We start from the raw sequence: 21516 nt of genomic DNA, 5'->3' as shown, positions 1-21516 counted from the left end.
GGTTCTCCTCTCTCCACAGAGAAACGCTGGAGCTCTGTCAGAGTGACCATCGAGTTCTTGGTCACCTCCCTGACTAAGGCCCTTCTCCCCCGATCGCTCAGTTTGGCCAGGCGGCCAGCTCTAGGAAGAGTCCAGGTGGTTCCAAACTTCTTCCATTTACAGATGATGGAGGCCACTGTGCTCATTGGGACCTTCAATGCTGCAGAAATTTTTCTGTACCCTTCCCCAGATCTGTGCCTCGATACAATCCTGTCTCGGAGGTCTACAGACAATTCCTTGGACTTCATGGCTTGGTTTGTGCTCTGACATGCACTGTTAACTGTGGGACGTTATATAGACAGTTGTGTGCCTTTCCAAATCATGTCCAATCTACTGAATTTATCACAGGTGGACTCCAATCAAGTTGTAGAAACATCTCAAAGATGATCAGTGGAAACAGGATGCACCTGAGCTCAATTTTGAGTGTCATGGCAAAGGCTGTGAATACTTATGTACATGTGATTTATTTCGTTTTTTATTTTTAATAAATTTGCAAAGATTTCAAACAAACTACTTTCACGTTGTCATTATGGGGTATTGTTTGAAGAATTTTGAGGAAAAAAATGAATTTAATCCATTTTGGAATAAGGCTGTAACATAACAAAATGTGGAAAAAGTGAAGCGCTGTGAATACTTTCCGGATGCACTGTACAGTATGGCCAGTGTAGTCCGATTCCCGAATGAATAACTCTCATGAGTTTATTTGAATCTACAGTGTGAAATCTACAGCATAACCAGTTAATCCAATTCCAGAATGAAAGGGTCTTATATGTCAATCCTTAATAATCAAAGTAAAAACTTCCATTCGAGTTAACACAATGTTTGTTACTTGTAAATAGACTACCAATTAGTACAAGTTCAAACAAGTGACACAATGAGCCATATTGAGAAAGAACTAGGGGCTTTGAGAACACTTGACTGAGGGTCTAATTTAATCAAATTGATTTTTTATTTTATTTTTTTCTTTATTATTTTTTTTTAGGATTTTACCATTTACAATAGAAGCTTTGTTGAAGTAGTTGGGTTACAGGTAGAGATAATACTTTACATTTGCATATGCTTTTTAGGAATGCTGTCACTGCGAACAACAATGCCAGGCATTCAATGTGGAAAAAAATGTAAACCTTTTTACTTCTAACATTGGCGGTGACTATTTCAGGTGTAAATGTTCAGTCTGCATTGACTGATGATTCATTAAATGAATTATGAACTAGGGCTGTATTCCGCATTGTTTTGTTTAATTATTAGAAATGCAGTCCAGAAGTAATTTGTAACATGTAAAGGGCAGAAGCCACTACACCATGAACTTGCAAGCCCAAATCAGTCTGTCAGCATGGCTGTAGGTGATTATTTAGTGTGTGTGGTGAGTCTTATATGCACAGAGCTGCAACATATTGCCTGGTGTGTGTATGAAGTTGTATATTAATTGCCATTTAGCTGACAATTTTATCCAAAGTAATTTACAAAATACTTTTTAAAGAGACAGTGACCTACGTGCCTCGAGGGCAGACTGGTGACATGGATCAAACCTTGTGGACTTTAAACCTACAGCCTTTCCAGATGTTTGACTATTAAACCACTACACCACATTATAATAATAATAATAATATCACTGTGGAATTGAACACCTCCCTATTCTCAAAAATTAAAAATGTCAAACTGTCAGATCTTGAGAAGGATAACAGTTAACATGTTTGTATTAATGTGTTTCAATATACTGTATAATACAAACCCATTAAAATAGGAAAAGTTGTGCGTGATTAATATTAAGTTATCTCACCTATGCATGTCAGACCACCTTGGAAGATATACGCGCAACACACATCGCACCATGCGTCCGCCGCGTCTTCACAAAACGTGTGTCCCTCTCCTCTCTCCTCTTTCACGCGTGGATCCGAGGGTTCGAATATCGTCCTCACATCCGGGGGTTTGTAGCCCCTTTTTCTAGACCGGGGTCCTCCGTTCTCCACCACCTGCGGTAGCGCGTCGTTTAGCAGAGAGTCTGGAGACGCGCGCAGCTTCGTGTTGCACATTCTGGATTTGGCTTTGGGCGAATTATTCCGAATGTGATGCATCATGATGCGAATGTTATCGCGTGAAAGTGATGCAAAGAAAACACAGAGGCAGTTTTAGATATGCAAAGTTTGTGAGAGGACATTTCATTTGATATCCAGTGCGAACACGTTCATCCAAGTCATTTCTTTTAGACGGAGGTGTTGTGCTCGAGCAGGTAAGACAGGTGCACGAGACGCGTGTCATGTTTCACCTGAGCTGCGCACGAGATGCTAGAGCGCATTCCCGAGCAGATAGTCACACAGTTTTACGTTATTCAATAAAAAAATAAAAGAAAAAACGCCTGGGGTGGTGTGACTTAGTGGTTAGAGTAACCCAAAGGTTGTAGGTTCAAACCCACCAACTCTCACCATTTATTCCCTTGATAATAAGAGTACAGAAAATCAGTTTTGGATAAAGTGTATCGGGTTAATGATAGATTAGTAATAAATCATTACACGGAATGACAAAGATTTTGAAAATAATTTAATACTAAAACATTGGGGAAAAAAAGTAAAAAAAGTCATATATATGCACTAACTGTAAACAAAATATTTTTTATATTGTTTTAAAATATAATGCAAAAAAACAAGAAACATTTGAAATTAAATGCATTCTGAAATATGTGCATTTCAAACAAAAGTACACTTAAGAAATTCACAATAAGGAACATATCATAAAGGAACACGTTTTGTCTAATTATCAAATTACAAAAATATGTTTATTTATTATTTCATATGCAGTCAAGACATGTATAATCCTGATTTTCAAGTCATACAGTACCCTTGGTGTAATTTTATGAGGCAGTATACTGTATGTTTACTTGTAATGCTATGGCCTATTTACTGCATGTTTATATTCAGATCTATAAACCATTTCCTCATTTCTGATCTCAGATGTTCCAAGAATCTAGTGCACGCAAGATCCCTGATGACAATGAATACATTTTTTTTTTTTAAAAACTATTTTTGACATGAATAAAGTGACTGTGCCCCTGAGAAAGACAGCTGGAGTATGAGGAGACCGTCTCTTTGGTTTTTGGCTCAGTGAACTTCCTCTTTGGATTCATCAACGTCTCCCTGTGAGACAAAAATAAATAAATAAATAAATAAAAAAATGGCACAATAACAAAAAGTGCATATATTTCTTTTCAAACATTAGAAATGGTGGGGAAAATTATATATATATATATATATTATATTTTTATGTATTGTGATATTTTACCTCACAATCCTGTATCGATATTCTAAACTCCAATAATCAGTATTTTTAGCTACATTTTCCACATGTATATAACACTTTATTACTTCTATTCGACCAATTGCAAACTCAAAACAAAGAATAAGTCTTTAACATGTTTTATATTGGAAGTACACCGATATATCAGTTTTACCGATTAATCAGTGTCGATAGTTGCTTTTTGGGACCATCGGTTATCAACAAAAATCTATGCCGATAGTTGCCAATAGTTTTAACCAAGTGAATGTAGGCTATAAAAAGCTTAATTTGGTAAATACTTAAACACAGAGGATTGTAACGGAGCCAAGTCTCTGTTTATAGTTAAAAGACATGTTATGCACCATATCTTCATTTTTATTTTGGTTAATATTTGGATTTTGGTTGCACAATAAACTGCTGGGATTTATTTTATTTTTTTTGGACTCTTGTAGCCTCAGTGTCTGTGCCCATCATATTAAGGAAAGACTTTATTTTTTTTAACATTCTATAAATCAATTTTAAAAACTATCGGCCGAGTAATCGGTTATCGGCCTTTTCCACCACCTTAGATATCGGTATTGGCAAAATCCACTATCGGTCGACCTCTACTGTATTTTTTATGCCGAAATGTCTGATGTAACTATATGTTATTTCCCTAAGGTCAATAATTGTGTTATCAGCAAGACACTTACATTGCCAATGTTCCTGCTAATCCAGGTGGGGAATGTGTCCTGTAGGTATTTGGCACCAAAGCCCAGCACCTGGTTCATTGGGTGGTGATCTACACTGAAGAGCTGACTGGTGGCTTCGCAGATCAGAGCCACTGTGGCATTCTCTCTTTTCTGCTCTGGCGGCAGCTCCTCTGGGGTAACTCTTCTACAGAATGTGTCCATCACTTTCTTAAAGAAGCCATACGTCATAGAGGACTGCAGCGCTTTACTCAATGCCTTGTCTGCCTTTATCTAGAGGTTTCAGAATAAAAGACAGTGAGCACCAGAAATGTTCACATACAGTATGTATGCTGCAATTTATAATGGTTGACTTGTTGCACAATGATCTATTTTGAGTCTAAACTTTTTGTACTATAAAGTTGACAATGTTTGCAGTGACACCTTGTGGTCAAGGTGAACATTTCCTCATTGAAATCAAGTGACTTTTCATTCTTCTCATCCACTGACCTTTTTATCCAGTTCGTCGCCATGCTCTCTGAGTAGCTCCACAATTTGTTGCACAACATCTGCACAAAATACACAGATGTAAAATTCGCACTGTGCTCTGAAAGTATCTTAGTGACTATGTTTACATGCATAGATTCAAATTCAATCTGATTGCAGATTCCAAATGTACTGTTTATACAGTATGTACCACAAATACAGCTAAATATATTCATTTAAATGTGCAATATATGTATTCCAAACAACATTCTCTGCATGCAAAGAGTAGCATTTAGGTTAAATATTACCATAACAGCAAGATGATTGCAAGATACACAGTATAAGAAGCAATCTAGTCAGCTGACGGCATGTTTGTCTTTCTAACATTTCTAAAAATATTCCCAGGAAGCAATAACTAGACATCTCTAGATGGGAGACAGTTGTCCAGCACTAGGAATAAACACGAGGTATTTTTGATTTGGATGAAATTAGTCAGATTTAAATTATTAGGCTGCATGTAAATGAAACTGAAATCAAAAGAGAAAAATTATGCCATATGATGCCATAGATGACAGCAACTCACCATCTCCACTATCTACTTCTAATTCACATGGAATGAAGTGCACAGAACTTGATATATCTGTCAGTTTACTGGCAATCTCCTCCATGTCGTCCACTTTTTCTTCTAAAACTGATGAAAGAAATTATATCAGATGGCATCCGTTACACACCACTTCTCAAACGTTATTTAAGGTCATATTTTATCACATGAAACACAAATCACACATTTAATGTGAGGCTTAATACACACACTCTCACCTTCAGTTGTCGCTGGCTGTTGATGGCAACAATCATCGTCATTTGTTCTGGGTTTAAAACAGGACAAGAAAAAAGGAAATTTCCTTTTTTTCTTCTTCCACTGTAATTGAATGTGGTCTTCTGGTGCTTCTGGTGTACAAGTCTTTCTCTCTGTGATGTTCTTCTGCAGGCGCGTGTCTGTGGGTCTTCTCTTGCGTGTGTACGCCATCAGGAGTCTGTACTCCAGACTGTCCGACGCGGGGACCTGCACATCGCCGTTGCTTTGCTCCTCATCCCTGTATAAAAGGCAAAGATAAAGAACAAACAATACTAAGATAAAAAGCCTGCATTACCAAGGAGTTTAGGGTAAGTTTAACTTGAACTCTGAAGGTGAAATTATTATTATTATTTTTATGCTTGGCAGCTCAATATAACAGTCATCTTGGATGGTGTCCAAAAATAGGCAGGTTGCTGGGATAAATATACCACTTGTCTAGACAGATATGAATGGATCTTTATCTCGTGAGTATGCATGAGTGTTTTCAAATTACTATAAATGACTACTTTTTGTGTGTAAAATAAGTGCACTTTTAATTATAAAAATTCAATCAAACACGTAATTTTATTACCTATCAGTTATGTTGGTTAAACTGTTAAATTTAGCAATTAATTGTTTTATTAAACTTGGATTAAGTACTAGGACCTTAATTTCATAAATATGCCAGGTTCAATGCAAGTTAAGCTCAATCGACAGCATTTGTGGCATAATGTTAATTACAACAAACATATATTTCGACTTGTCCTCTTTTTCTTTAAATTAAACAAAAATCTGGATTACAGTGAGTAGAGCTGCCAATTTTTAAGTTTTAAAATAAGGGACACTTAAATCCTCCACAGTTTTAGCAATAAACGCATTAAGAGTTAATATGCGTCATTAATAAAAATAGTATACCCTTTTTTATATGCTAAAATGAGAACTTTCCTGACCCATGACTTATTAAAAAATACATCTTTTATATGTTAAAAATATTTGTATTTTTATTTTTTTGATTATTTGTCTTTATCTTATTTATGTATACATTTTGGTTGGTTTATACGTATTTTTTAATTGTTTTATAATTTTTATTTTATTTATTTTTTTCCTTCACCTGCACTTGTTTGTTATTGTTTGTTACTATTTGTTTTCACAGTTCACATTGTTTGATCTTATTGAACATTTAAACATTTAAAAAACTCCATAGTTTTAGCACCATTTGTGGACTTTTCAGACGATCCCTTATCACACCCTCCACAGTATCAGCACTTTTTAGCACAGTGTGTGGAGTTTTCAGACGGTCCCTTACCCACCATAGACAAATTTTCCAACTTACATCAATGTTAAATTAGCAATCTGGAACGATTTCACCATGATGCCATCTGACCAGCTTAAATAAGGGACAAATCGCGGCCCGTATTTATTTGATATGGGACACATCGTTTTATCTTTAAATACGGAACGATCCTGTATTTTACGGGACGGGTGGCAACCCTAACAGTGAGGCACTTACAATGGAAGTGAATGGGGCCAGTCCGTACACGTTAAAATACTCACTGTTTCAAAAGTATAGCCACAAGACATAAACAATATGCGTGTTAACATGATGTTAGTGTGAAACAAGTGGTTACTAAATCTTTCTGTGTAAAGTTATATCCAGTTTTACAACGCCACGACGACATTACTCCATAAACCCTGTAATCCTGCAAAATGTGCAATTTAAACTACTTTACAGCTCAAACAATACTCAAGTTTTAATAGAAGAATTAATATCACTGCTTTTCTAAAATTATAAGCTTCACATTTCTGCCTTTAAACCCTCCAAAAATTGGCCCCATTCACTTCCATTGTAAGTGCCTCACTGTAACCTCGATTTTTGCCAATTTTTAAGAAAAGCAGGGACAAGACAAAAATAATTTTTGTGATAATCAACATTATGCCACAAATGCTGTAGATTAAGCTTAATTTGTACTGAACTCGGAATATTCCTTTAAGAATCAGAATATTAATTTAACTCTCAGGTCATTTAAAGGAACATTCCTACAAATTGTGTAAATACGATAGAAACTCTTGTTTCAATATGGAAATACGGAGTTTGAATCTATATATTCTGAATATTAATTTCCTGACAGTTTAATTTAACTTAACCATCAGGTGATTTCAGTCAGTTTTCATATGTAACTTTATATACACTACAATGATATTTAAGCATCGTGATATTTCAGTGGATTTGGTACATTATTGTATCAAATGAAGAGCTTCACTGCGGTGTTGTGTCAGGACATGTTCACCGAATCAGAAACTCGCCACCAAATATCTTCTTAACGTTTGTAACATAATGTGCGAATCATATGCGCGCCTTTATGTTTCGCGACATCTTATGTCGGCTTTTATATTTCTACTACATTTACGACAGGTCTACCTTAAGTCTAGGAAGTTACAGCCAACTATAATTAACCATTTTTAATTTGACAACACATTAAGACAGACACTAATACAGATTTATCTAGGTAAATAGTATGAAATGTAAACCACTTACATTATTCGATGTTTCCAGCCTGTGATACTATACCGGAGTGGAGTAACGCTTCTCAATTTGTATTGCTCTCTGTGTAGGCGGAGACTAAGGGGCTGTTCACGTCTAAAGCGTTCCGTTGCTTTTGATCTGCCAAACATACGCTGGACAGACGTCTTTGGCCGTTGCTCCGCGTCTCGCGTTTTTTTTTTTTTTCTACGTCTCGCGCTGGAGCGCCGCGTTTTTTAGACGCCGCGTGTTAAGTTAAAAAGAACCTCAGCGCGTCTCGAGACACCTGCGGTTTTGATGTTCATTGCGTTGCGTCTGGATGTTTAGCTGAACGGCACTACTGCGTAAATAAATGCTCAGCACACACGATTAAATGAGTCAGCAACACTCCAACCCATCAATTCCAGAATGATTCATTTATTTATATTTAATTATAAGATCATGCTGACTTATGCATTTGTCAAAATTTACTCACCTTCATGTTGTCCGCATAGCATTTGTGACTATTGCTTCAAGGCTCAAAATATAACAAAAAGCAACCTGCATAAAATAAAGCAGTCTATTTGACTCATGCACTACACTACAACAATAGAAAGTGCTGCACATTTTCATTTTACACCTACGATTACTATATTACTGTATTTAAGGCAATAAAGGGAAAATAAATGAGATAAAAGTTGATACTTTGTGACAGATGAGTCAAGACTGCATATTTTAATGACGCATAGCTACCACTTTCCACAAAACAAACAACACTGGTACTTTCCATCTAACAGACCTTTAATGAGACAGCATTCCCACAAATCGAGTGACGTGATTTGTGACAGTTCTACAGTATGTAAAATATGTCCACAAAGTCTGCTCAAATAGTGTGATCTCATACATTTAAATAGATATTTAGAAATGAGAAAATAAAAACAATCAAGTAGTCCCATCTTTTAAAAGATAAAGCAAAATACAACCACTGAACCATTTATATATTCCATAACTTTAAATAAAAAGAGAAATAATGCCATTTCATTACATAATTACCAAGAGAGGTAACCAAATCCCATGCACAATAATGCTTTAAAATCTCAACTGATGATACGAGATATCACAGCAGATCACTCATATGTAAATCCATCTATCAAAGGCTCAGTGTGGTCTTATGGACAGCCATTTTCATGCAGACACATCTGTGGTTATTTCTGATGATGTGATACAAGACTATGTGAACACAAGTGTCAGGAATATCACTTTATCAGTTGTCACTGTCCAAAGAGTTTTTCTTGCCTTCATTTGGTGAATTCTTTCTAAACACATACTGTACGACCTTTTCATGATCTGCAACTTAGCATTTCATACGAGCCAAAGGAGAAAAACCAATCAGCTGCCATCAGTGGGAAAACTGCACACTTTCGTGATTCCTTGAAACATTAATGTAATGTAATATTAAATAGATAAATGCACAAATGTCATCCATTCATATTGCACTGAATATGGCTCAGATGTTTTCTCAGTTTCCAAAGATATTTTCACAATCACGCACTGTAACGGCACACAAACAAATGAAAAATATCAGAATATGTGAAGTCTTATGTAGATTTCAGTCTCAACAGCCTCAGGGTTTCCAAATCATATCATTTTGTCCATCGTTCATGCTCTCGTGTACCCCAAGTTCCTCCCTTAAACTCAAAACCTCTTCAATATCTCTTAGTTCTTCCCCGTTTGTCCTTGGCACACAACGTGATGCATGAAAGTTCACAAAAGCCTTCATTTCTGGCATGTTTAAATACTTCTCGTCTAACTTGTGATCCATGTTTGCACAGGCTTTTTACCATAAAATCATATTCATCTTTGAATAAATAGTTTAATAAATAAGAGCAATAAATAAATAATATCTAGGACAAAGCCTATTTAAAACATTCTAAACCCACAGTGACATCAGTGGAAAACAAACAGCTTGACTCTTCCTGTTCATCGAGGTCTTTTTCAAAGAGAGGAACAGCCTGGGCCGTTCTCGATACACCCGTTTCTCTGTTTCTCCCTTTCTCTTTTCTTCCTCACGCTCTCTCGTTCTTTCTCTCTGTGAGAGCGAGCATACTCTAATGCTCGGAGGAGTGCCGACAGCCCCTGTGCGCGGGTACAAAAATCTTCCACCGGGTGCATATGAGCCGTTCATACAGCCGTTTCCAGATCCTCATGTGCAGCGGGCTGATCTAACGGTTGGCTCTCCAGGAATGATGCCAGCTCAGAGTTCCCTACATCCAGGGCGCAGTCCTTAGGAGTTTTCCCCTAAAAATAAAGAAGGGCAATTTATTAAATAAAGATAATAATAAAGGAAATAAAGCGGAATAGTGCCTGACAGCCGTCTTGGTTCCGGAGGTATTTTTCTCATTCATTGTTTCCATAGGGATTTCATAAAGTACTTCATAAAAGAGTTCTAAGCCATGAACCAAACCAACGAGATGTGTCATAAGACTACAAACTTTGATTTGAAGCAAAAAAGTATTTGAAAATCGGACAAAAAGTTAAAGGTACAAGACTGTGTACTTACCGTCAGGGAATGAACTACAATCCCATGAAGCATTGCGAATGATGTAATCGAATTACAAATGATGGAAAAATAGAAAGTTATTGATTTTAAAGTTGTTGATTAAATATTGTAGATTATATACTTTAAAGTATATTGCAAAATATTAAAATGTATTCAAATATACGCCGATCACCCACAACATTCAAACCACCTGCCTAATATTGTGTAGGTCCCCCTCGTGCTGCCAAAACAGCACCAACACACATCTCAGAATAGCATTCTTCTCACCACAGTTGTACAGAGCGGTTATCTGAGTTACTGTTGACTTTGTCAGTTCAAACCATCCTGGCCATTTTCTGTTGACCTCTCTCATCAACAATGAGAACTTCCGCTCACTTTTTTGTTTTTGGCACCATTCGGAGTAAATTCTAGAGACTGTTGTGTGTGAAAATCCCAGGAGATCAGCAGTTACAGAAATACTCAAACCAGCCCATCTGGCACCAAAAGTCATCCATGCGATTATCTAATCAGCCAATTTTGTGGCAGCAGTGCATTGCATAAAATCCCGCAGATATGGGTCAGGAGCTTCAGTAAATGATCACGTCAACCATCAGAATGGGGAAAAAATGTGATCTCAGTGATTTGGACTGTGGCATGATTGTTGGTGCCAGATGGGCTGGTTTGAGTATTTCTGTAACTGCTGATCTTCTGGGATTTTCACACACAACAGTCTCTAGAATTTACTCTGAATGGTGCCAAAAAGAAAAAATATCCAGTGAGCGGCAGTTCTGTGGACGGAAACGCCTTGTTGATGAGAGAGGTCAACAGAGAATGGCCAGACTGGTTCGAACTGACAAAGTCTACGGTAACTCAGATAACTGCTCTGTACAACTGTGGTGAGAAGAATAGCATCTCAGAATGCTATTCTGAGATGCGGGTTGGCGCTATTTTGGTGGAACAAGGGGGACATACACAATATTAGACAGGTGGTTTTAATGTTGTTTTGTTGATCGATGTACAAGCAGCTGCTGCAGAGCTCTTTTGCTATGCTTTGTTGGCCACCATTCTTTAATTGGTGGATCACTGTTCAGGATTATGGGTAGTGCATTTCTTCATCAAGAATTCCACTATACGGTAGGTCTGTCTTAAAGGTTTAAATTTATAATTAAAAATCAATTTTCCTATGGAAAAAAGAATGGGATTTTTACTTCCAGAGCCAGACTGTTGCACTCTATCAAGTTAAAAAGTTAAACTTTCTGTAAATGAGGTTATGCACAAGTACTGAAACTGCTGAAACAAATGCTGTAGCACATTCTCACCAGGAAGTTTGTTTTGTTGAGGGAAGCCCCTGCCTCCAGCAGACGTCTGCACACCTCATGATGTTGTTGGGAAGCTGCTCTGTGAAGTGCCGTCTCACCTCTGAAAGCAGGCATGAGGACAAATTAAAATGGCAACTCACACCACTAACACACTGGGTGAAAAATAAATAGAGCAAACCATGACTACGTACGTTTCACTTTCAGTTAAATCCAACATCAGCTTTGAACCTAAAGGCAACAGAAGCTCAGTGTCAAAACAAAAACATATTTCAGCTTTCATTCTTATTTTACATTTTTATTGGCCATCATTTATGCAAAGATTATGAAAAAATATTTAATTCTGTGTATTTAGGATACATACAAAGTTAGCAATGAAATTAGCCTTAGCATGACAAAGGAATCGACCATAATGTTAAAAATGTTATTCCATCACGGTCATTTCCAGCACAGAATTCTATTAAACACAATACAGAATTTTAACTTTTAATGAGATTTATATCCTCTTAATTGCATTAATTGTGTACTTATTGCCTTTAGTTTTGCTTCTCTTTAGGCATGGGATGGAATCTCACACACACACAAAAAAAAACTCACTTCCATCCCAGTTGAGCATGTGACAAACAAACTTTGAATATACAAACAAGGGCCGTACGTGCACTCACTGTGTTAGTTTGACACTCACCGTGTTCAAGAATGAAACTCACTAGCTCAGTGTGGCCGTGTTGAGCAGCCAGGTGCAAAGCAGTGCAGCCCACAGAGTCCCGTACTAACAAACTGACCCCACTGCTGCAAGAACTCGACACCTGTGAGAGCAGGCACGGGTTCATGAGTCATGAGTGCGCATGCGTTTGCATGCATGCTTGTGTGGTTATATAATAAAACAATGACTGAAAAACACACGCCCATCACAGCTGTGTTACTGGTTGCGCAAGTTTCAAAGTATCATGCGGCACTCCCAGCTGAGTCATGCGAGATGCCCATAAAACTGTTCCACTTTTGGTCTTTAAAGAACTTTAAAAGAAGTATTAAAATATTAGATAGACAGCTTACCATTGACAGATCTCCTTTGGTTGCAGCGGATAAAAGAGCTAGAAAGATCGGAAGACTTTGTCAAGACGTGCAATTTTATGATGTCTCATTATTATGCATAAGGTAGCAATTTCCAGGGAATTACAACATGTGGGAATTTCTTTAAGTCATTTGAGTTTTTAGGCTTTGTTACTTGGTGAATGTCACCTGTGGGATAATCCCATGACTTCTAACAGGAAATTTCCCTGAGGTTAACCTCTAAAAAAAAAACCAAAACCATTTCTGAAAAAGTTCTGAAGGTTGTACCTTGTTCCTCTAAAGTCAGGGGAACGCTGCAATAAGGAAACAATAGCAAAGAAAATAAGTAAACATCATTGTTTTCGCGGAAACAGGCAGAAAAATAAGATATTAATGACATCTGGGCTGATTCTGACCTGGAGCTTGGTTCCACCACCACATCTGGCATTCCAGGTACTTGCACCTGGCTCACAGGTGGGGCCTCGTGGTCCAGGATAAAAACCTCATCCTGGCAAATTTCAGTCACAAAGTGCAGATGCTCCTGTATGTTTGCAAGTTTCAAGTACACGTTATGCTGACTATGCCAACATCTTCGATTTGTTTTTCTGTATTTTATAACTTCAAGGGACAGTTCACCCTAAAATGAAAATTCTCTCATCATTTACTCACCCTCATGCCATCCCAGATGTTTACAACTTTCTTTTATCTGCAGAACACAAATTATGATTTTAGAAGTATATTTCAGCTCTGTAGATCCATACAATGCAAGTGAAAAGAAGCCAAAATTTTGACACTCCAAAAAGCACATGAAGGCATCATAAAAGTAATCCATAAAACTTCAGTGTATTAATCCACATCTTCATAAGTGAAATGATAGGTGTGGGTGTGAAACAGATCAATATTTAAGTCCTTTTTTCCTAGAAATTCGTCTCCCTGCCCAGTAGGGGGTGATATGTATGAAGAATGTGAATAACCACAAACACAAGAAGAAGACTGTGAAAGTGAAAGTTAAAGTGGAAACTGACTGAGCAGGGAGGAGAATTTATAGTAAAAAATGACTAAAATATTGATCTGTTTCTCACCACACCTATCATATCTCTTCTTAAGACATGGATTTAACCACTGGAGTCATATGGATTACTTTTATGCTGACTTATGTGATTTTTGGAGCTTGATTTTGGCACCCATTCACTTGCATTGGCTGGACCAAAAGAGCTGAGAAATTCTTCAAAAAAATTTCATTCGAGTTCAGCAGATGAAAGAAAGTCATACACATCTGGGATGACATAGGGGTGAGTAAATGATGAGAGAGTTTTCATTTTTGGGTGAACTATTCCTTTAAGGGCCGTTCGCACCGAACGCGGTTTTGTGTTCATCTGCACTCTTTTTCCTTTGTTTTTCCTTTGTAAATGTACATGCGCTAGACAGACATTTTTGGCTGTTGCACTGCATCAAGCTATTTTTTCAGAGTCTCACGCAGGAGCGCCATGTTTTTTAGAAGCTATGTCAAGTCAAAAGAGCATAGACTTTTAGGCCACATCCACACTCAGCTACTCGAAAACAGTAATCCACAACAAATGACTAATTACTTCTCTAAAACTGCGATTACAGATTACTTCATCGAAAAAGTAATCACATTACTTATTACTTTAAAGTTACTTTCTAAAAGAATGTGTGCTTGTGCTTTGGTTGAGGATAGACTTTTACGTTCAAGTGATGTTTGATATGAGTGCTGTTTAGCTCCATAAGCATTTGCTAACAGTTTCACTGCCCTTAATTATAATTTAATTTATAATTTTATCACACATTTTGCACATATACAGTGAAATTCTTTTTTTTCACATATCCCAGCTAAGCTGGGGTCAGAGTGCAGGGTCAGCCATGATACAGCACCCCTGGAGCAGATAGGGTCAAGGGCCTTGCTCAGGGGCCCAACAGTAGCATCTTGGCAGTACTGGGGCTTGAACCCCCGACCTTCTGATCAGTAACCCAGAGCCTTAACCACTGAGCCACCACTGCCCCTTATGCTTGCTCACATGGCATATCCTAATGATTAATAAAATAAATGAAGTTGGACAAACATAACAAAATTTAATTAATTAAATTATAAAACATTTGACGAATGAGTTTGATGAACCTAATGAAGCTGAGTTAAAACTACTATAGTATGTTACATTAACTAAATTATGTTGGCTCAATGAAACTTATTCAGACTTAATCTGAATGAACAAAATTCTCAAATTCAATTAAGTTAAATGACTTCATTAAATCGAGGAAAACCTTTCCATGCAATTAAATACATTTTTTCCAACAAAAAAGAACTGGTTTGAACTGACTTACAAACTTAAATTCATTTTGTCAGACCAACTAGATAAGATCTAATTAACTGTCTTAAGTTGGTCCAACTAAATTTATTTTATTAACCATTAGTATGTGCCAGGTGAGCAAGTGTAAAGACAGTGAAACTGTTGCACTGTTAGTTTGACAGCAACTGCTTATAGAACTACGCAGCACTCAAATCAAACATCGTCGACATAAGAACAAGTGCCAATCTTCACCACAATGGTAACTCCAAAAACTCCAGCCTAACAAACAATCCTTTTAAATAACAATGTAACAACATTAAACATGAACAAATCTCCTCTTATTCTTATCTTACTCAAAAATACATAAAAACACTTAGTTTCAACATTTGTTCACCCCACCTAGTCATCTGCAAAGCTTGTTTCATCAATGCTACAAAACGTATTCATGTAGTCCTAACTCAAACTGATTAAGTAAACTTAAATTGTACAAATTTAACTGGATAGAACGTAATGAAATCAAGACAAAACGTTCTAGAATTGTGTTGCTTTAGTTCATTGAAATTAAGTAAACTGAACAACCTGTAAAAATCCTTTTGAGTGTGTGCAACCCAGGTAATTCACAAAAAGTAATTAACTTAATTGAAAGTCAGTAACTGTAATCTGATAACAATCATTTAAATTGTAATGCATTACACTTTTTATTTTATCCTTAAAAAAGGTAATTAGATTACAATAACATGTTACTTTGTAATCAGATTACACACAACACAACTGTTCACATTAATTCCGACTTTGTAAACTGAGCGTTTTCGAAACAGTGGAGGAAAACATCAATCCAGTGTGGATGAGAAGCGTAAACATAGCAAAATCAATGCATTTTCAAACAAAAACATATTAGTGTGGACAAGTCGAGACACTATTATGTTATATGCACTGAATTACCTCTAGCTTTTATTAGTGCAAGAACGTGTTTGGTCTGAACGGCCCTTTAGATAGTATCAGAATCCTACCTGAGCCTTGTCTATGCGATAAAAGCGGTCAGCTGATGTAGCTGGAAAAATAACGTACAATGAAATAATAATTATCACTTTTATTACTTATAACATATATGAGTACAAATATACATATGTAAATATAAAGAGAATAGTAATGGTCTGGAGGAATCTCACAAAATCTACCAAAAGCGTGCCCAGTCTATACTTTATGCCAAAATCAAAAGAAAGATATAAGAAATGATATTATGCCTAAATTAAATGGCCCATTTTAGGACCGTTACGATTTTTTGAAGTGTGACATGATTTGCATAACTAATGCATTACCGTGATGCGGTTGTAAGAATTTGGAGGGAAGATGTGCGTATAACAGACTTGAAACATGACCTGGAGATTTTCTTGATAGGCTTTGTGAGATTCACAGAGATACTATTCACAGGCACAAACTCACAGTCCAGGAAACTCCAGCTGGGGGAAAGTCTGTGTGCCGAACTAGGCCGTGGCAAGCTTGTGGTCTCATCCTGTGAAAAACCAGCTCACTTAATGTATGTAAAACAGGCAGGTATTTCCAGAAACACAGCAGCAGTTCAGTGTGATGCATTTACCTGGTAATGCACTCTGTGGCCAGTAGAGGGCGCTTGATTCAAATTCTGTCCACAACAAAGATAATAAACAAACATTCGTTTTGACACAATTTTATAGCATAATGACTTCGAAACTAAGGTTAGATTTGACTAGATGAGGTCAAATGTTCTCACTGGAACTATTAAACTATAGGACACATCTTCTTGTTGTTATAAAGCAATATGAATAATTTAGTCAGTAAAGTTATTGCTTCAGGGTTCAATGATGTTAGACTGAAAAGAACAGCTGGTAAAGCAAACAGTCACCTCCTGCAGTCTGTCAATGTAGAGTCGACATGTTTCTAGGTCGCAGTCTCCTCTTACCACCACGATGCCAACCGGAGTAGCTGAACAAGCAAACACACACACACACACCTCCAGTTGAGTTGGCAGATAGGAAACATATTCACTCTTTCAGCATTTCTCAAATGGTACTATATTGGTGTTTTTCGATACTTCAGCTGTGACAAATGTAATCCAACTTACAGATGTCACGCAGTCGCTCCTTGTCGAATTGCATGCTCTCATATTCCTGCAGGCAGATGCGGTTCACACGCAGTCGCAGACGTTCAGGGACTGCATGTGGGCTATAACACGCAGACGACAAGAGATGAGAACTGACACCATGTGAACTACATCTGTTTATATGCTGTATGAGAGATTTAACTAACAAAAGTGGAGGTGGAACTGACATGTTCTAGGCACTTCTTGAAGGGATAGTTCACCAAAAAATTTAAATTCTGTCAATTCGGTCACACCTTTCATGTTCTTAAAAATTCACATGACTAGTTTTCTTCAGTGGGACAAAAACAGTATGTTAAGTTGCTCTTTCCGTACAATGATTATGAATGGGGACTTGGGCTGTCAGGCTGCAAAAATGACAAAAAAGCGCAAGTAAAGCAGTCACGATTACTTATGTGCTATATTCTAAATCCTCATACAAAAGCTTTTGCATGAGGAACAGACCAAATTTACATTGACTGTTACCATATTTAAATATGCACAAGTGCAAATAAAATTTGAGTGTTATGGCGGATGGGAAGATTTTCAGCAAATAATGACATCAATTTTAATCATTTCCTAATATCATAACGCTTCAAATGACTTGGAACATAAGGTAGAAGTTGCATAAGACTATTATGGTGCTAGGAAGTCTTGTGCGTTGGGAACATAAGGAGTTATAGGGTGAGTAAGTGATGACACAATTTTTATTTTTGGGTGAACAGTTTGTTTAAAGAATATTGCAACCATGAATGATAATAAATAAATATCAAAAAGTTATTACTGGAGATGTGGGAGTTATGAAAGTGTGAGCCAAGGATAAAAATAAATGGAAATGGAACATAAACACAAAGGGACTGGTGAAGATCATGACAAAATGTGGTCACATCAAGTGATGTGGTTTAAATCACGTGTTTTGGTGTATTTAGTTCAAAACTGTCATCCTCATAAGATTGACAATAACTAAGGAGTATTTGTATGTGGGTCAATGACGTGACTTTCGTCCGGATCTATTGAATTATTTAAAAAAACATAAATAATGCAATTCGCACAAAAGGTTGAAGTCATTGATATTTTTTCTGAAGCTTACAGTAAAAAATGTCTAAGCGGTGCAACCGTGATGTCTGAAATTCTTGGAGAAAGAAATGTTGGAAATAATAATTTATTATTATCTCCTACAAATGAAGTAATAAAACCAGTTTCTTTTAAATTATTATTATAATTGTTATTTTTTTTCTCCCCAATTTGGAATGCCCAATTCCCAATGCGCTTGAAGTCCTCGTGGTCAATCCGGGTGGCAGAGGACGAATCCCAGTTGCCTCCGCGTCTGAGATCGTCAATCCGCGCATCTTATCATGTGGCTTGTTGAGCGCGTTACTGTGGAGACGTAGTGCGTGTGGAGGCTTCACACTATTCTCCGCGGCATCCACGCTCAGCTCACCATGTGCCCCACTGAGAGCGAGAACCACATTATAGCGACCACGAGGAGGTTACCCCATGTGACTCTACCCTCCCTTGCAACCGGGCCAATTTGGTTGCTTAGGAGACCTGGCTGGAGTCACTCAGCACACCCTGGGATTAGAACTAGGGAGCTCCAGGGGTGGTAGCCAGCGTCTTTTACCACTGAGCTACCCAGGCCCCTCTCTTTTAAAATTATTATTAATTAAAAAAAAAGAAAAAAAAGAAAAAAAAAACTTTTGTCCACCAAATCAAAGTCAGTTGATGTAATCAACATGCAGGCAACCATTCTGTTGTCATGTGATAAAATAAATAAATAAAACTAAAACAGAGAGGACCCCTTTAGATCCTCATTCTTATGTGTGAAGTTTTTAAAAATATCAGATTTACTGGTATTGTTATGAAAAAGTGCATTTTGTTCAGGTTAAATGGAGTAAGCCGAAGAAAACTTCTTGATATTTGTCTCTCAAATTAATATTTGTAAAGTGTTTGTTTTTTTTTAACTTGAAAATACGTTTGAAAATGGTTTTGAAATGAATGTCTGGAAGCCCATTTCTGCCACACTTGAAAAAAAAATAAAAATAAATAATACTATGTGAAAATGTGGTTTGGTAAGTCATATTTATGGGATAAAAGTCAAAGTTATGATATAAAGTTATGATATAAGTCAAAGTTATGATATAAATTAAACATTATGAGATACTAAATCATAAATATGACATTAAAGAAAATTACTAGATTAAAAATCATAATGAGATTCTGAAAAATTCAGAATTATGATATAGTCAGAATTTTGAGATATAAAAGTCATAATTATGAGATGCTAATCTATTAATTTTCACTTTTTGTCTAAAAATTCTGACTTTGGATCTGATAATTTTGATTTTTTAATCTCATAAATGTGATTTAGTATGTAATCTTATGACTTACCAAAGCATTTTCTTTTCCATGTGGCAGAAACAGGCTTAATATTAATGAAAGTTGTATACAGGGGGCCTGGGTAGCTCAGTAAGTAAAGACGCGGACTACCACCCCTGCAGTCGCGAGTTTTTGAATCCAGGGCGTGCTGAGTGACTCCAGCCAGGTCTCCTAAGCAACCAAATTGGCCCGGTTGCTAGGGAGGGTAGAGTCACATGGGGTAACCTCCTCATGGTCGCTATAATGTGTGGTTCTCACTCTCAGTGGGGCACGTGGTGAGTTGGGCGTGGATGCCGCGGAGAATAGCGTGAAGCCTCCACACGCACTACGTCTCCGCGATAACGCGCTCAACAAGCCACGTGATAAGATGCACGAATTGACGGTCTCAGACGCGGAGGCAACTGAGATTTGTCGTCCGCCATCCGGATTGAGAGCATTGGGAATTGGGCTTTCCAAATTGGGGAGAAAAGGGGAGAACACCCCCACCCTCCACCCCAGTATACACTTTCGTGTATTCAAGGAGCAAGGGAAGTATTTTAATACCTTTTACTTGGTGATTCCACCAATTGACATCTTAACTAGACACGATTTAAACTAGATTTTTAAAAGATTTATTATTTTTATCACCTCGTACAACCTTATTTGTCAATGACCCATGTCAAAAAACCTCAAGGCACTGTTAGCTGAGCGAAAAACACACAAAACACTTATGAGTGATACCCTCAACTGCACACTCTCACACACACAGTGAGGTCGAGGTATGACACAGTTTAGTGTGCTTGAGGGATCGCGAAAGATATCGTACTTACACAGAGAAGGAGTCGGGGGGAGCAGAGAGACGGCGCAGGTCAGCTGCGCACACTTTCTGAATGCTGAGTCAGCACAGCCATACAGGAACACAGGTAGCACAGCCAAGCCAGAGTCAGCACACACACACACACACACAGAAAGAGAGTGAGGGAGAGGAGAAGATGGGAGACAAATGGATGAAGTGCAACCAGTAATTAAGGAGGAGAGAGAGGTGGAGAAGACAAAGAAAAAGAAAACACACTGAGGCATTGCAGAGCACCACACAAAAGACTGCAAAGAGGTTCTAGATTAACAGAACCTGCACACACACAGAGTATTAGTGCTGTTACTAGAACATTCATCAGTAACAGTGAAGCACACACAGGCATTTCAAACACAACAGAACTGACCGCAGTTTGCATTAGACTGGTGAGTTACACAATCTGAGGCAGCAGTTAAGCCATTAAATTCAGCATGTGCATATGTTTGAGGAGGAAATACGCTGTTGAGTCTCTAAATTGTGAGAATGTTCTTTTGAGATTAACCGTATATGAATGAATGAGGTTGGGTGCATATTGTATGTCCGGATGTAATTATATATTTTACATTTTGATATTTTTGAGGCACAAAGAAACAAGTTTTTAAAAGGCTCAAATTCTTAGGTAGTCTGGCCTATCATCATGTCTTTTTGTCCACACAATGCAAGTGAATGGTGACCACATTTTCAAGCTGCAAAAGTGTCATAAAGGCAGCATAAAGTTAATCCAATGGTTTAATCAATGTCTTCCAAAGCAATCCAATCGGTTTTGGGTGAGAACAGACCAACATGTAACTCTTTTTTCACTGTACATTTTGCCATTACAGTATCTAGGGACGATCATGATTTCAAGCTTGATTACACTTCCTAGTACTTGACGCATGTGCAGAGCACTAGATGACACTATAGAAAGTGAAATCAAGCTTGAAATCATGATCGCCAAGGAGATTTATATTGAAAAAATGGTTATATTTTGGTCTATTCTCACCTAAAATTGATTAGATTGCTTCAGAAGACATGGATTTAACCACTGGAAAAAGTATGGATTACTTTTATGCTGCCTTTATGTGCTTTTTGGAGCTTGAATATTTGATCAACATTCACTTGCATTGTATGGACAAACAGACTGTATATTTATTTCCATTAAAATATCTTCTTTGTGTTCCGTCGAAGAAAGAAAGTCATAGTA

At 37.3% G+C, this 21516-nt stretch overlaps 3 protein-coding genes across 15 annotated transcripts in view; all 3 read right to left on the bottom strand.

Annotated features, from left to right (window-relative positions):
* Positions 1-2207, bottom strand: part of LOC127436862 (ras association domain-containing protein 3-like) — a 54038-nt gene extending 51831 nt beyond the window's left edge. Inside the window, exon 1 of the mRNA XM_051691313.1 lies at positions 1820-2207. Within this exon, the coding sequence (XP_051547273.1) occupies positions 1820-2117 (298 nt within the window). The 5' untranslated portion in view covers positions 2118-2207. The remainder of the gene's footprint in view (positions 1-1819) is intronic.
* A 390-nt stretch (positions 2208-2597) lies between these two features.
* On the bottom strand, positions 2598-7902 carry LOC127436736 (apoptosis facilitator Bcl-2-like protein 14). The gene is made up of 6 exons (XM_051691058.1): positions 7835-7902; positions 5283-5557; positions 5047-5154; positions 4488-4546; positions 4002-4271; positions 2598-3170 (listed from the first exon to the last, which is right to left on the bottom strand). Coding segments are annotated over exons 1-6 (750 nt in total). The 5' UTR covers positions 7837-7902; the 3' UTR covers positions 2598-3134.
* Positions 7903-8578: 676 nt separating this feature from the next.
* Positions 8579-21516, bottom strand: part of LOC127436753 (diacylglycerol kinase iota-like) — a 62703-nt gene continuing 49765 nt past the window's right edge. For 9 of the 13 annotated variants that reach the window (XM_051691094.1, XM_051691095.1, XM_051691090.1 and 6 more), the window contains 13 exons: positions 20311-20373; positions 17111-17211; positions 16892-16971; positions 16607-16651; positions 16453-16522; positions 16020-16060; positions 13120-13244; positions 12992-13017; positions 12707-12744; positions 12339-12459; positions 11848-11884; positions 11657-11756; positions 8579-10096 (listed from right to left, as the gene is read on the bottom strand). In XM_051691094.1, coding sequence (XP_051547054.1) covers positions 9980-10096; positions 11657-11756; positions 11848-11884; positions 12339-12459; positions 12707-12744; positions 12992-13017; positions 13120-13244; positions 16020-16060; positions 16453-16522; positions 16607-16651; positions 16892-16971; positions 17111-17211; positions 20311-20373 — 964 coding nt within the window. In that variant the 3' untranslated portion in view covers positions 8579-9979. The remainder of the gene's footprint in view (positions 10097-11656; positions 11757-11847; positions 11885-12338; positions 12460-12706; positions 12745-12991; positions 13018-13119; positions 13245-16019; positions 16061-16452; positions 16523-16606; positions 16652-16891; positions 16972-17110; positions 17212-20310; positions 20374-21516) is intronic. The other 4 variants (XM_051691089.1, XM_051691092.1, XM_051691093.1 and 1 more) reach the window with 1 other exon arrangement.

Source organism: Myxocyprinus asiaticus, chromosome 47 (genome assembly GCF_019703515.2).
Source record: "Myxocyprinus asiaticus isolate MX2 ecotype Aquarium Trade chromosome 47, UBuf_Myxa_2, whole genome shotgun sequence".
NCBI classification, from domain to species: Eukaryota; Metazoa; Chordata; class Actinopteri; order Cypriniformes; family Catostomidae; genus Myxocyprinus; species Myxocyprinus asiaticus.
Note: the sequence above shows the minus strand (reverse complement) of the source record. Positions and strands in the feature narration are given on the sequence as shown.

What these genes read in the sequence shown, in the direction of transcription:
- LOC127436736 (XM_051691058.1), bottom strand. An exon ending in GCGACGAACTGGATAAAAAG is followed by an intron (nt 4,272 to 4,487) that starts GTCAGTGGATGA and finishes TGAAACCTCTAG; the next exon opens with ATAAAGGCAGACAAGGCATT. An exon ending in TTAGCAGGAACATTGGCAAT is followed by an intron (nt 3,171 to 4,001) that starts GTAAGTGTCTTG and finishes TTTGTCTCACAG; the next exon opens with GGAGACGTTGATGAATCCAA.